At 39.8% G+C, this 16,455-nt stretch overlaps 1 protein-coding gene across 1 annotated transcript in view; it reads right to left on the reverse strand.

Annotated features, from left to right (window-relative positions):
* ABCA4 (ATP binding cassette subfamily A member 4) overlaps positions 1-10,904 on the reverse strand; it is a 73,379-nt gene extending 62,475 nt beyond the window's left edge. The window contains exons 1-5 of the mRNA XM_031046711.2: positions 10,839-10,904; positions 7,032-7,125; positions 6,417-6,558; positions 4,568-4,707; positions 1,777-1,904 (exon numbers count right to left, since the gene is read on the reverse strand). Of these exons, the coding sequence (XP_030902571.2) occupies positions 1,777-1,904; positions 4,568-4,707; positions 6,417-6,558; positions 7,032-7,125; positions 10,839-10,904 (570 nt within the window). The remainder of the gene's footprint in view (positions 1-1,776; positions 1,905-4,567; positions 4,708-6,416; positions 6,559-7,031; positions 7,126-10,838) is intronic.
* Between the last annotated feature and the right edge of the window lie 5,551 nt (positions 10,905-16,455).

Genomic DNA, 16,455 nt, shown 5'->3' on the forward strand with positions numbered 1-16,455 from the left:
GCTGGCAACAGTCAGGCTCCTGTAAACAAGTTGCTTTCAGGCTTATCAGTTCTCTGCTGTCAGAGCCAGGGGTAGAGGGTGTGCAGGATATGCAAGCAAACACAGGGTAGAGCAGCATGAAGAACTAGAGACAATATACCCTGGTTGAGGCTTAAGACAACCACTAGGTTCTATTCATGGCTCTGTAACTTCTACCTCAATCAACTATAACTCCAGATTGAATAACTTGATTATCAAGGTCTATAAGAATTAAATGATTCCTCCCTCATAGATCATGTACTCAAGTTCTATTGAAAAGAATACTCTTGTGGTCTTTTGAAAGTTAGTTTTTCTGCATCAGCACTTTCTTTCCTGATGGCTGTAAATCAGGTCTTGTTAGATTCTTGCATCCCCTGTGATTACTACTAACAAGAAAACTTCATGGAGGACAACAGAAGGGGTATTTAACATCAGGTCCCACTCTAACTGTTCAGATTTCTTTCATTTCCAGCATAAAGAGAACTACATCTCTTTCCACATCAGCACAGAAAATACAGCAGAAAAACACCGTGTTCCAGAAGGCTTCAATCATACTTTCAGCGATGGTGTTGAGAACTTCAGTCCTATGCACACTGGTAGGCAGTTTTTAACAGTATATGAATGAATGCCACTGGGAAGCAAGCACACAGTTCTCCTGTTGCAACAGATCTCTGATGAAGAAGAGGGTAGGGATGAAAGGGAAAGAGAAGCCCAGCAGGATATCTGTATATATTTTTTTGGTCACAAGCAGCAAGGAAGCAAATTTTCACCATCTCAGCTGATACAGAGTTGTGAAAATAAGTAGGATGTATCAATTGACACTGGCTCTGGCATGGTCTTGTGGTAAGGCTTCATGATAAAGTCAGGAGAGTGCTTCCCCTCATACTAATCAAGAACACTGCAGATAAGTAATCTGGCTACTGGTGACCCAGCTGGAATCTGTGGTGCACTAAAGGAACTGCATTCAAGTTTATTAATACCCTCTCTTCTTTGTGGCCACACACTGTTCCAGCATTTCTGTTTTATGTGTCAGTGAAAAAGAGGAATTGTGTCTTTCAGCCTCAGTTACTCCACTTGCTTCCACCCACACACTAAAGCAGTGTAGAAATTATTCCAGAGTTCTGATTCAGCAACATTCATTCATTAATACAGCATTCCTCACAGAGCTCCCAGCACCAGTACAATGCAGAGGCAGCCTGGACTTGGTCAAATAGTCCCCTGCTTAGAAGGGATGTGACCTGGAGTTTTCACTCTGAATTTTATGAGCAGACCTATTATTCAACCAGAATCCAAGAAAGTGGGTCTGCTTCTCCACTCCCCCTTATTCATGTGAGACAATGCCATAAAGCCCCCATATTACTTGGCTCACATCAGGGCAGAGATAGTTCTCTGCTCCTATTCATCAGGACTGCTGTCTCAAAAGGATCCACAGCTGCTTTATGATTTGAGCCAAGTCTTTAATTAGGGGGATGGATGCACTGTTCGGCAGTATCATTTCTTATTGCTTGTTATTTGGGAACAGTGACAGCATCAAACCAAATATCTGTATTTAATGAATATTCAAAAAAAAGTTTTAAAAGGCAAAACAAACACCTCTTCCTTTAGATTGACAAAACAAAAACAAAGGGAGAAATTGCACAAGCAACCTATAAGGCAGCAGGTATTTTGGGAACAAGGCCCTCAACTGAGGATGTTTTGCATATACAGCTCAAGACATGGCATTCCACACAGGAAACAGCTTGGTAGCTGTTTACCTACCTGTTCAGGGCGCACTTGAGCATTAATAAGCTGGAAAACAACGATATCTGGGAGGCCAACATCTTCCAGTAAAAAGGAAGTGAGGGTCTCTCCATCTTTCAAAATGTCTAGAATTCGTATTCCTCTTCCTGCATGAAGAAGTAAGTGCAGAGATCAGTGAGATGCCGAAAGAAGGGAGTTAAACAACACCTCATACCCTGGCTTAAACCTGCAAAAAGTGTGTACTTCGGGTCATATACTTAGTAGTGACTAATGGGGACCAAAACTACTTTTGAAATTCATATTCATTTCAATCCTTTGTTGGGGAATGATCATCAGAAATTGCTTACTGTTCTGACTGTGCATAGCTGACCTCTCCACTATGTTTCAGACTAGAGCTTCAGAAATGGAAGCTCTGAAAGCATCCCTGACTGTGTCTGAAAGTCTCTGCTTTTTTTCTGAGGTAATGCTTTATTTTAAATGTTCAGCTGCTGAGGTTTGGGTCCTTTCTTCTGGATCTCTTGTAAATAACTTTAGCCAATGCTTTACATTTACATTAATCAATTGCTGTCAATTTAACTAGTTAATCTTTTTCCATAGCGTTGCAAAACTGACCCTTTGAAAACCTTCCACAAGAAAAAAAAAACCCACATTTTCTTTGGAGAAGCGTAACTTGTTGGTAGTTGCATGGTCATATTAACCTGGATTACCAATGATTAAACTAAAAACTGGCAAATCTTCAGGCAAACCAATGAGACTACCCACTGCTAAATTCAACACATGTGACAGGACACCTAATTTCCCTAATTCCATCTAGAACAATATGAAAAATATACTGCTCCTAAAGTCAAAAGTGCTAATCTTTTCTAACTTGTCTCTATTACATACCAGCATCAGACTGAGTTCTGTCTCAGTAGGGTCCAAGTGAAAGCTTGGAAAGTAAATGCTGTTCATGTCTTTTGCATGTTAGAAGCTTTTATTAAAGGTAGCACACATAGCATCAACAGACTTCGGTCAAGAAAACTTGAAAAGCGCTAGTTCTTCCAGTCTTTAGAACAGGCAATTGCAACTAATAGGAGCAGCATTTGGGGACTTGGAACTAGATGATCATAAGGTTCTTTCCAACCCTAACCATTCTATGATTCTATGTATCATACTGCCATGGGGCAGAAATTCTTCAATTGCTCCTCCATGTATTTATTCAAACAGTAAACACTAAAAACAGTAGGGGCCTGTCCCTGATTCTCACTGATGCCCTTCCTGGCACCCAGGTATTATTGTGGAAGAAAAAACACACTACAGGAACACATTCTGTCAAATACGTCAGTGCAAGGGGGAATGGGATGAGGAAGGAGGACTCATGAAGTGGACCTGGTTTAAGGAATCAGCAGGAGAAACAACCCCAATTCTGACATTTGTTAATGTTTCATTGCTCAGTTTTGCAGCTATAACAATATTCTGTTGAGATTGTTACAGGCAATAGAAATAAGGTACAGAGAGATCGTAAAATGTCAGTTCTGCCCTACTTCTTTGTGTATGGTAAAGGGTGGCAAGTCACATTCTATTACTTTAGCTCCAGAACTGACTTTGCTACTTTGTCTTATGGAACAGGAAATTCCAAACTTTTTATTTATTTTTTTAGGTAAAACACATTAACCCCCCTTAGATTCTGAAGGAACATTAACATACTTCACAGGAGCAGGGAAGAATGTACTCTATTTCCCAGATGCTGAGTAAAGTTGATATGGGAGGCAAAGGCAACTTCCCAAGCTATGGGGTGGGGTCCCATAGTAGGTTGCAATCCCATGGCATGTCATGCTCTTCCTCACTTCTCAATTGACAGGTTTGGTTTCTACAGCTGTGTACAAACCACAGCTCAGATTATACTCAAGTTCTTGTTTGCATTCTGGGACATTTTGATTGTCTGATTGTTATTTACAATGAGAGTCCCTTTTTCACTTCTAGTTAGAAACTGCTGATAAGATAGTGAAGTATGTGTATCAGATAGTTTATACACTTCTTATTAAAAATATATGGAAAATGACTATTTGAATTTAGTAAGAATATTATTCCTGTGCCAAAGGACTTGAGAATGGGATGGATCAGTTCTCAAAGCCAGTCTTATTTTATTGCCTTTAGTTTAAGGAGTATCTTCTCAGATTCTGTATTTAAAGTCCAAATATTAAATTTAAAATTTATTGTTAAAACATTTTCTATCTTTTCCCTAGGATTGTGGTTTGAGTTTGGCAGATTGTTTTAGGTAAAAATTATCAGAGTCATATAATTCGCAAGCCTATTTATAACAAGTGTGCAACACGTCCTCCCTACACACATCATCAAAGTAAGCATTTTCTTCTTTAATTTCAGGAAACATTTGAAACAAAGAATCTCTATGCTCGTCTCTGGACTATGCTCCTATTATATATTCAGTCATATTCCTAGCTTCCATTCCTCTGCATCTTTCAGTGATGCTTTCTTACTGCTTCTGCCTCTACTGTAATAATAATGAATGAAATTTCTTTACCCACTTTTCACTCTGGATGGTGACATATCTGTGCTTTTGTGTTTTGAGTTTTGTCAATTATTATTTAAAGAACATGGTTGTAGAAAGGAGTTGATTGCCTGTGTCCTTCCTCTCAAATGAAAGGCATTTGTTATAACACTGGATGAGTTTTAACTTACCCTAATGCTAAGCACAATAACAGCTACAAGCCAAGTATCTTAAGATGTTGTCAGTCTGCAGGGTAAGTTACTTGTCAGCTCTCAGAAGTGAAAATTCAAGAGTCTTAAGGGATCTAGACAAAACAATTACCTGCAATTCTTTCAGGATTCGTTCTTATTGTTTCCATAAACTGAGTCATAACAATCAGTTCTTCCCAGATTCTGCCAAGGTCACGGATTTCAGGCGCTTCCAGTAGGAGCTCCTGAGCATCTTTATACACCCTCGCAAGGCTGAAAGAAGAAATAGTGAACCAACAATAATTAAAGACTGATGGCTCTTGAGAACTTTTCATATAAAAAAAGTTCATTTTCTCTGTGTTAGGGGTGAGGGGAAAAAAGAAAACCCAAAAAAATCCTCCTCAGTTGTGAAACTCCAAACTCAGTTTTGTGGTGAAAACAGAGCAGTTTCAGGTGTTGTGGGACTAGTTTTGGAAGTCCACAGAAGGTTCAAGAGGACTACTGCTATTGCAGAAGGTGGGCCACTCATACACTTCCCTCATTAGCAATGCTGATTTTATTGGGAAGGCAGGACCTTCCCCAGGCAGCATTCACCTCACAGCTATGGTGCAGATCTGCTCTGGTTCTATCCCAGGCTCAGCTCCGGCACTTGGATGGGGCACTCTGGGAACATGCAGCCCTGCTCTGCGACATGACATGGAATCACTCAGACACAGAATCCTCTTCCCTCTCACAACTCTTTCTCCTCCAATATAAGGGTAGTTTTTAGGTCCCTTCAAAACATTTATTTTAGGAAAGGCAGAAAAACAGGAGTGACAATCTGTCACAGGCAGCCATTCACCTACTGGTTCTGGGTTAGAACAGGCGGTTCAAGCAATGATACAATCAGGTCCTGTGCTTATAACAATGTACAAAATAATTCCTATTAGCAGAGGGGAGACCATTACATTTCTTTAACAGTGCTATGGTTTTCCATACATGGAATGGTATATCTCAGTCCTCATGACTTTTTTTAGCTTACAGGAAACAGCAAACAGGAAAGACTAAATTCTTTCAGAAAACACAATGTATTTGCTTCCTCTGTTATTCACTGAATTTACTCTGACTCACAGTTTGCTCCGTTATAATCAACCTAGAAAAGCCAGAATGTATAGAGAACAGAACCACCTAGCTTTAATGTGTGATTAACCATACCCCACAAGAAAAGTCCAGCTGACTATTTTAAATCCTGTTCACTAGGAACAAAAGGTCAAATGCTACATTAACTACAAGCTTATGGGCCTTCATGTGACTGGAGCTTTAATGGCCTTGACATCGTTAATTTTAATCACTGGATGCTCCAAGATGTACAAAGGGAGACTGGGAGATAGGCAAAGGGAGACTGGGAGCATTATTTATAGCTATTCTAACAGGTTTTTACTATAAGGCTCTTTGTCCACTCTGCTGTCTTTCATGACTCAGCTATAACAATGTAATAGAGCACTCCCAGGGCAGATTTTCACTAATTGTCTGTAAATCTCCCATCCTCCTATTTTGTTAATAAGCCTAGTATCTGAAGGTTACTATGCTGATTAAAATCTGACAAGTATACGACCAAAGCAGGTGCTACATCAGAAGTGGCAGTGCAGATTTTCCTTTGTTGCTACTTCATCAGAGCTCCCATTCAGAAGGGTCAACTCAAGTGAAAAGAAAGCTTAGGGGTTACTCTTATATCAGAAAGATTTATCCTGAGACACTGACTAAGCAGTAGGCAATGGAAAGAATGCATTTTATTAAGTGTGTGTTCCTTCAAGACTAGTACAACTGAATTCTTCCACAAAAAAGCCCAAACCTGCCATTATGAACTCCACTTCAACATTGCTGGAATGATGTGCTAGAAATGTGTCCATGAATGCTCAACAGGTGCCCAGAGCAGTCTATAGGCAATTGCTTAGCAGGACTGCATTATTACAACTGATTGTCACACATTCAGCTCTGCTTACATGGAATTGTTGTAGTTGGACACAACACCTGGACCCTCTCCTGGGGTTGGGCTGCGGAAACAGGGGTTGTTCATGTTGCAGAAGATGCCATGTAACCATGGCAGTGTTCCTGCAGATGGCATTGCCTTGTTTGGGAAGTGACCTAGAGTATGGAAATACAAAATATCAATGATTAGGCGTCTTTTCTAATGCAGCCCATGGGAATCTAAATAGGAGGAGGGGTTGGCTTACTACAGAAGGAACAAAATGGAAAACATATAGGTTTCTCTTTTATTAAGCCAAAAAGTAAGTCAGTATAAGCAATATGGCTATTTTCAACTAAAATATATTCTGAGCTAAATTTTTTTTAACGGATTTACAAAAATCTATAACTGGATACACTCTTGAGACCTTATGTAAGCCTTATCACAAAGCATCTCACAAGAAAATTAGAGCTTCCCCACACACACTGATTATTCTTACAATTTATGGCTATAAATAATTGAACAAAGCAAAATCTGTTCTTTTGCTACTGGAGAATAATATTTAGCAAACAGGTTCCAGTTCCTCTGTCTGAGTATGTCTAGTTATTATCTAGCACAATTCAGTGCATGAAAGCATTTAAAATGTTCTTACATTCATGTTGGCGATAAAGTGGATTTGTTTTCCTCAGCCAGACAAGGGCAAGAAATAAGGACAGAGGCCATAAGAGCTCAACCAGGAAACGAAGCTGGGAAAAGAAGGAAAAAATAAATCCAAAGTAAATTTTACAGCTGAAGCATGTAGAGTCACTGGCTTGAAGGCTGAGGCCCGTTCTCACAGCAGCAATGCTCAGTACAGCATGTACCCATGGTTATTTCTTGCCTGTTTCATCACTTGGAAAGTACAAGGATTTCTTCAGAGCCCCACAAAGCATCAGCATTAACTATTTCAGTGGCTTCCCCCCTCTTCTAAAGAAACATTCAAGCATCCTGACTGAGGTAAAGAGAGGTGACAGGTAGTACTAAACTGCCAGATGGACCAGATGTTAAGTCCAAACAGTTTTTATACAAAGAGGATGACTACAATAATACAGGAAAATAGATGCAAGAGAGAGAAACTGTAAGGTTTCTTTTTATCCACACTTTTGCAATGCTGGGCTCAGTAGTAGGCTGTCAGTGCACTGTGCTTACCAAAGGTAAAAGACCTTGGCATAAGCTTACATTCTTTGATCTTTACTTTAGCCTTTTTGTCATAATTCATTTCTACATTATTAGTTTTCTAATACAGGTAGAAATATATACATGAAGATCAAACACCTTATTCAATAACACAGAAGACCCCATCAAAGGCCACCTGATTGCCCAGATCATTCAACATGCTGGGAAAAGTCACCAGCTCCCAGTAATGTCAGAAAATCAAGGGCACTGCTTTACCACAGAGCAACATCCTGCCTGGTTTTTGGTCTGTTTCCTCCACTCCTGTGTTTCAGTTTTTTTTACTGCCTCTGTGTGTTTTGGCAGAAGTTTGAAACTACAACCCTTTGATCCTGTGACATAGGCTTTGGGCTCTGAGGACCAGCTATGGGATTTCTGTGTCTAGCCACGTGGCACTTCTTTTCTCCTCCCTACAAGAGCCAGGACAAACTCTCCAGAACCAGGGCTGTAGCACACACACAGCAAAGTGCTCCCTGTCTCCTTTCCTTTGCTCCTAACCCCCTGACTGGGCAACAAACATGCATCAATAATGCATACAGCAGCAGAGCCAGAGACAAGATGGGTCACATGTGAATTCCATCCTCCCGCCACCCCCCACTTGAACCAGTGCAGGGCAAAAGATACTCCACAGCTTAATTAAGAACAGGTTTTTGGAACTGCCCTGTATTTTTGCACTATAACTTTGTCTAATAGATTCAGGTAACCACAGCTTATGCTTACTAAAAAACGGTAGAAAGCTTTACACCAGGCAACCATTTCCCATTTCACACTTTTTCTCTTAAGGCTTTCCTTTTAAAACAGAACAACAAACCCCCACACATACCTAGGAAGTTAAGTATGCCTGGTATTTTTAAAGGCAGACTAAATCTTACCAGCAGCAAAGGGCAGATGACACAATTATTTGAGAAGGAAACCTGCCATCGTGCAACTCTTCTCCTGACAGCTGCTGTGCTCAGAACAGCGTTACAGACCATTCTCAGCAGGGGTCCACAAGGTCTTATCAACACCCAGTTGACAAGATGTTTAGGACAAGCACTACATACCCCAAAACTCAGAGGGGTAAGAACTGAGAGTCTCCCTGGTTATCATCTTTGCTTCAAAGTTACTCTGGATTATTGCTCAGATGTCTATCCTTACTTCATTCCTAGGAAAGACAAAATCCTCAGGCTTGAATTCAGTAATTCATTTCTGTCAGAGCTAACTAGTTTGGAAGGGATGAAGGCTAAAGTACAAAGGAAGCTTTCTTTCAAGCTGGTACACAATGTGTCATGCGACAAGGGCAGAGCAAGTGCTGTCAGCCCTCTGATTCTTTCCTCTAATCCTTGTCCTGAGGACAGAGGTGTCTCAGTACTCACTAGAAGGATCAGAGAGCAGCTCATAAGCCTGCAGAACCACAGGATAAACAGCCAGAAATCCCAGCAACATGCACAGAGAAATGTAATATCCAGATGGAGCTGTAAAGGGACCAAGCACAATGATAGGACTATATAAACGTGACAAGCTTAACTGGCTGTGGATCAGCTGTTAACTCTGTAATGAAGTTTTTCCTCTTGTGAATTAGACTAAATGATAAACTTGAGTAGAAGACTGGATATGCCTCCATTTATAGTACTAGATGATGGTTAACATAAACCAGACTGGTTTTCCCCAGACATTTTCTAGCTACTTCTGGCATTATGGGGTTTTGTTTTGGTTGCCTTGTTTCTTGGTGTGGACAAATAAGCAGGTAGGTTTGTATACTTGGAAAAGGAAATGATTTTTACTGACGCTGTTGTAAAGTATTTTACTTTTCAGAGTGGAGAAAATATTTCTCTGTTGTGGATTAAATCACTGTGCTTACAAGCTAGCAATGACAATCACAGAAAGGGATCTCTGGCAACAGCAGGAAACACTAAGTTATCATTTTTATAAGTTTTTATAGGAAAAAGAGAATTCCTGAAACCTAAGCAGGCACTTCAGGTCACATATATGAGCACATTCGCCCAAATTAAACAGTATTTCAAACACTAATAATACTGAAGAATTACATAAAGATCCATTTCCTAAAAATTAGACCCCAGTGACTTCCAATTTTCTCAGTATACACATCTGAAGATCAGAAAAACACAGATTTTATGTTTGGTGAGTTTTTTTGGGTTTGTTTGTTTGGGAGTTTTCTCTGAAGTCGAGAACTGAACTACTACAGCTCCCTGACAAACCGTAACCAAAGTCCAGCTTCAGAAAGCTGTAATGTAGCTCAAGTACCGATTGGTCACTTGATACCGTGTTAAATCATGAGCTACCAAAGTTACATTAATCAGCTCTTGATGCAATGTAGACTGTGGAGAAAGTCTACTGGGAAGCTATGGAAGGACATTCAAATATGCCCGTGAAGAAAATCAGATAATCCTTTGATCTTGACAATTTCAGCACATGAGTCATTCCTAATGACTAAAAGCAGGTCACACAGATAAGCACTGCAACTCACCCCATAGTTCAGTTTTACCCTATCGATCTCTTATTATGGCCAAATTGTTTGCATGACTGTTACAACCTCACAGATGCCTTAAAGTACATTTCTATTTTTTTTTTAGTTTGAAACAGGTAGTTATCTCTATGGAATCTCAACAAGACTTCCTTTGCTGGACAGCAGTTGCAGTACAACAAATGACCAAGACCCTAGTTTGAGGTTTTGGTTGAGACTAAGGGAATTTTGCTTAAGGGGAAAAGAGCAACGATGTAGTGCAAAGTAACAGATAAATCTGCTCTAAGACAAAGATTAACAAGATCTAAGAGGATGTGAAAGGATTTAAAATACTTCTGATTTCTTTATGTCATTCAGACATACTAGAAAAGATAAAATGTGTGTGAATTTTAGGACCTTCACTGGATTCAACTCTAAGAGCAGCTGTATGTGAGAAGAAAAGCTAAAATTAGGAATCACACCTCCCCGAGCTGAATGGTGCCCATGATGATTTCTAACGCTAGATCTTTTTATGTGGAAACACAAAAATACTATCACCCACAACTACTCTCTTGGTCCCCAGTACTATTTGTCAAAGAAACCCCTGATATGAGTATTCTATGTTTAGACTGTAAAGAGCACCTTTGAAAACTGCACCAGACAAGATCCTAGACAGCAGGCCTAAACAATGATCACACTGGATCCTTTAAGGAACTGGTGATTTTTACAGCTGATAAACATTCCAGTCACTTCATCCAATGGAGTGCATGGTCCAAAGCTGAAATCCAAAGAATATTACTTTACCTTTTGTCTTTTCCGGAGGATCCAGTTCTTCCAGAGGAGAAGTCCAACTTGCCTGAAGAAGCTCATTCTTCTGCATCAACACTTACGGTTAACCTGTTGCAAAGGTTGCATTGCCATTTCTCAGGTGACAGAAACAGACCCCAGAGCAAAATAACAGCTTTCTGTTCTTAGTTTAAGATTATGTTATCATAGAGATTGGCTCCCTTCATTCTCTTCACCATTTCATTTTGCACTTGATACACTATTATACATGAAAAATCATGGTTTTCCTTTGTTTGGAGGCTGTTTCCTGTGACATGTTTGTCAGCACCAAAAAGCAATAGAGAGGAAAGGCATCTCTTTCAAATGAAAGAAAGTCATTAACATTGAATCCAGCTATTCACTTGGACTTGCAAGCAATGAAAGCAGTTAGTTGTTGTATCATTTATCTGATTAAATCTTGTGCTTTCAAACTATTTTTCACAATAAAAGGCAGATTTACAACTGGACATTAGCTTATCTAAAACTAGCTAGTTATTATGCTAAATATCGTAACTAGGTTTTCTATTCAGACATGGAACATAATATACAATAAATGTACATTGATTAACACAGCCTGGAATGGGTTTTGTAAAGGCAAATCCATTGTTTTGCCATTTTTTAAAAAAATACAAGATCCCATATTTTCATGCCTTTAAATCTGGCGACTCCCACCACATTTTTAGAGCGATACAACAGAATTTAAAACCTTATATGCTCTGTTTTCTAGGCTCCTGATTCATTTTAATCACCATGAATTCTGACCTTCAAAAGGAAAAGAAGAATGTGACCTATAAATCTAAATACCAGGTACAGGGACCTGTTAAAAAATAAAATATTTGAATTTGCTACCTGTACCAGCTTCCTACTTCAGAGCTGCCTTATGGGATTCAAATGATTGAAGAGCAATTTCTTCATGAATGGTTGGTAACTGGCAGAGTGTGGAAAAGGCAGTGGAAGTCAGATATTGGAAAGCACTTTCTAATTATAAGAATGGTGAATTACTAGAACTGATCAGATGGGACGGCTGTGGGGCTTCTGCTGCTGGAGATTACTCAAACCTCTATCAGGATTTACACAGGTAAAACTGCTCATGGATTACATGATTTGTTGAGCTCCTCTTACCACTATTGGTCTAGAATTTGTTTTTTTAAATCTATCAAGTGGAGGAGATTTTGTCTGATTTTAAGAGATAAGGTTTGAAAAAAGTTAAAATACTTTGGCCTAATCTGTGAATAAAGCTTTAGTTAAAAGCTAACAATTAGTAATAATCATTCGACTGACTCAGAAAATCATTTCAGGTCCACATTTTATGAACTGAACAGGAATTCAGACTTCAGTCAAGGAGGAGGTGGGGAAAAGGTTGGCACCAGCCCTCACTACCTGGAGGTAGTGAGCTAGTAAGTGGCTGCATGGTGCCAGTTGCTGGCTGGGGTTAAAGCACGACAGCTTCTTACTGGGGATCAAATAACAAAGCAACAACTATGCAGAAAGGATATTTGTGCAAAACCAATTGTCACAGAATCCCAAGGGTTGGAAGGGACCTGGAAAGATCATCTAGTCCAACCCCCCTGCAAGAGCAGGGTAACATAGAGTACATCACACAGGAACTTGTCCAGGCGGGCCTTGAATATCTCCAACGTAGGAGACTCCACAACCCTTGAGCAACCAGTTCCAGTGCTCTGTCACTCTTAGAGTAAAGAAGTTCTTCCTGATGCTAACATGGAACCTCCAAAAACACAGCTCGTGCACTCACTCCCCTCCTTTCTCCCCCAACTCCCGGAGAGCTGGGGAGGAGAATCCAAAGAATGTAGCTCCCACGGGTTGAGATAAGAACAGTTTAATAACTAAGGTATAACACAAATCACTACTGCTACCACCAATAATAATAATAATGATAAAGGAAATAACAAGTGAAGAGAATACAACACCTCACCAGCCAGCTGACTCACCCCACCCTGCCCAACCGAGCACTGATCGATACCTCTTCCCAACCCCCAGAGCTCCAGCCCTTCCGGGTAACTCTCGGTTACATCCTGGGTATGATGTGCTATGGTATGGAATACCTCTTTGGCTAGCCTGGGTCAGTTGTCCTGTCTCTCCTTTCTCCTGGCTTCTTTGGCAGAGCATGAGGCTCAGAAAGGCCTTGGACAAACCAAACATTTGAGCAGTAACTCAAAACATACTTGCTATCAGCAACCGTTCCCAGCCCGAAAGTCAAAACACTGTGCTGCATCAGCTACCAAGAAGGAGAAAAAATGACTGCTACTGCTGAACCCAGGACACCAATGATGCCAAAACTTGGGAGAATTTCCCATGTTTTGTAGATCAACAGTTTCATCCAGTTTTCAGTGTCACTCCATCAACTCTAACTGCTTAATTACAGAGCACCACAAGAAGTGAGGCTGGCTATAAAAAGCTACTGTTGTTGTAAAGAGTAAATGGATTAACACTTGATGGTCTGAAGAAGTATAACAGCCTCCCACTGAGTGGATAAAAGCTAAAGCAAACAAAAAAAACCCACAGCTTGGTGACTTTGCCCAACACCATGATTTGAAACATGGTCTTAATAGTACAGACAACACTTGGATCTTAACCATGCACCATGACATGCTGAAGAGGACCAGTTTTGTTTTGGGGGATCAAGCTTCACACTGATGGGATCTGAAGCCTATTTCAACCCATTATGATAGGAAACATTACTGAAGTCTTGGCATTGAGGCCAAAGAAATTAATCCAGAGGAATAAGAAATGATGGATTAAAATGGTTAAATGTTAGTCCTCCCAGAGTTTGCCACATTGTATTTGTGCAAAAGGTCATCCAAGCACCTCCTAACAGAGGCCAAGTTTGCAAGCCTAAGTGTAAGAACACAGGTAACACTTTCACAGGGCTGACAATAGAAAACCAATCTAGGTAGATTATTTGGGTGCTTAGTGTGCTCAGCAGACAGAAAAGGCTAAATTCAGACACCTGCTTGAAAAAAAGCACACCTAGTTCTTATTCAGACTTTTACACAATCCATGGTCTTTCTGTGGAACTAGGTGCTGGGAGGGTTTAAGAATCCAGGAATAAAACTGGCTGAGTATCAGCAAGAAAAGACAATACTGCAGTTTCACTAGTGGCAGTAGGTTCTGTACATTTACAGACTGGTGGCTCATAAGAACAGTCTTACGTGGAAAGCTGTTCTATATTTGGCTGCAAGCAGCTCCCAGCAGTCACCTCAGGTGTTTCCAGTGAGGTTGTCTTCACAGAATTGCCAACTATGGGCAGTCAGACAGCTTTCTGACACTGCTGCATAACCAAGGCTCTCCAACCTGCTGCTGTTCTGAATGAACCCTGCAGCTGAACACATAAGGAAGAACCAGTTTAGCTCCAGCTCCCCTTGCCTTCCTCTAAATCCTAGATTGACATTGCAATCTTTCTGCAACAGTAGTGAAAAGAAATTCAAGCCTTCATGTCAAGGCCATAAAATCTACAGTCTGCCAGTGGCCTGGCCTCTCCTCTTCGTCCTGGCTCTTTCCTGAGCCATCTATCAGTAAGAGTTTCTGTCTCAATGAGAGATTCCCTAATGGTACACAAAGTCTTCACTCATGTTCCTAACCTCTCCCTATGTAGGACATACCTGCACCACTTTGTAACTGTCACTACCATTAGGAAGAAAATTTGTAGCGCAAGGCCAGAAATGGGATTAGGTTTGCCAGCTAAACTGGCTGTTAGCATGTCTAGCTGTTTCTCTGAGACTAAAATTATAAGTAGTAAAAAAGCCAAAACAAGTAATATTGTGGGGGGAAAAGGGCAGTAAAAAAGGTTATCCAGATTATGCTTGCTTTTAACCTTCAAGGTTTTTTACATTAAACCTTGCTAGTTACATTTGCGGATAGATGGGGAGAGCTATTCCTCCCAAGAGGAGCACCTCAATCCAGACAAGAAATTAATATGCATAAAGTACCAAAGGAATTGCTCTTTAGGAAAGTGACTACCAGATTGATTACCAAGTTTCTGCTGAAAGAGAGTTTCAAAGTACTTCTCCTTTTGGCCTAAACAAAACTATGTAAGGGACGGCATTCATACATGAAATGCAACCAACATATAAAACTTATAACGAAAGATTAAATTTTACTTGTCAGACACACTTTAGAATCACCTTTAATTTTAGGATGAACAAGAATATGTTTGTATTTCCCCAGACTGCTTCATTTCACTAGGAGCTAAAGGGAAAGAACCTTGCTTTCATAAAAGGAACAGCTTCATAGATAGAAGTGTTGAAGTGTATTAATCTTATACTGCTTAGAAATCTGAATTAGACAGGTGAACACGAGAAAAGGGTAGCAAAAGAGTAACTTAATTCAATCAGAAGACACTGGACATATAAGCCTATGATTCTGTATCAGTGCAGAAAAAATAAGCAATGTTTAATTTTTAATCCTGACATATCCTTTCCTGAGCATCACTTAGAATAACAGCATTGTGTGGTTAAGATTCAAGCTCTAGTAATTTAATTACAGCAAAACACTGTAGGTTAAAAATAATTAACTATAATAAAATAATGGAGTAGGACCATGATAAAAGTAGTACCTATGAGTAATGTATTGAGAACTCCCCTTAGGGTCGGGAGGTACATGAACTTCTGGAGTGATTAGTCATGGTGGAGACCTAACTTCATTCTTTAAAAGCAGCAGCCTGCTCACAAGATCAGTGGTGGCTTGATACACCTACAATTAAAACCAGCACAGGCACTAGAAGAAATTCAGTTTCAAAAAAAACAGAGTTGATTCATTAACATAGATACTAAATCCCTCCTAAAACCAGAAAAAGCCCCACATACTTATGAACTGTTTTCCATGAAGAAGCTAATGCAAATGATGACTTACTATTTAGAATGGCTTTTGCTTGCTGCCTGAAGACAACGTGTTCAAGGAATGTGAATTCTATCTAAGGCATATGAAACCCGTGTTTTGTTAGTTTTCCTTTTGCAGGAATTGATTGTCTTTCCAGAGAGCTGATTGTAAGGACGAACAAAAACAACTTGGTTCTAACATACTATTGCAACATGGGGAAGACTCTTACAAAGCCCCAATTCAAGAAACTGAAAACCAGCAATTTTTTACTTTTTCCACTTTTTTTCCCCCCAGCAGTTTATGGTATAACATGGAAGAATGATTTGCTGCATACATTCAGAAAGAAAACTCATGGATATTGTTGACATCTTGTAGTGTTACATATGGAACCACAAGAAGGTACCTAGGGTAAGAATGAAGTTCATAATTTCTTTTTCCAGCTGACACCACAGGAGGCCGTATATAGTCATGCAGTGAATCATGAATTTCTGTACTTTACTTGGTGTGAGGTGAGGAACTGGAAATGATGCAAGCAAATAAGCATCATGGAGAATAAAGATTCCAATTCTGACTGGCTGTCAACAACAAAAAATAGTTATTCCCTGATTTCATCCTGGAGGTTCAGCAGACAATTCCTAGCTTCTAGATTGTTAGCAAAAGGTTCCCTTACTCTGCATATACTGTATCAATTACACCTTATTATCAAAAGCTATCAAGAATTTCTCTCAACTGAGTATTTCTTTGAGCCTGAATTTAATCA

Source organism: Melopsittacus undulatus, chromosome 6 (assembly GCF_012275295.1).
Source record: "Melopsittacus undulatus isolate bMelUnd1 chromosome 6, bMelUnd1.mat.Z, whole genome shotgun sequence".
In the NCBI taxonomy this organism is placed as follows: Eukaryota; Metazoa; Chordata; class Aves; order Psittaciformes; family Psittaculidae; genus Melopsittacus; species Melopsittacus undulatus.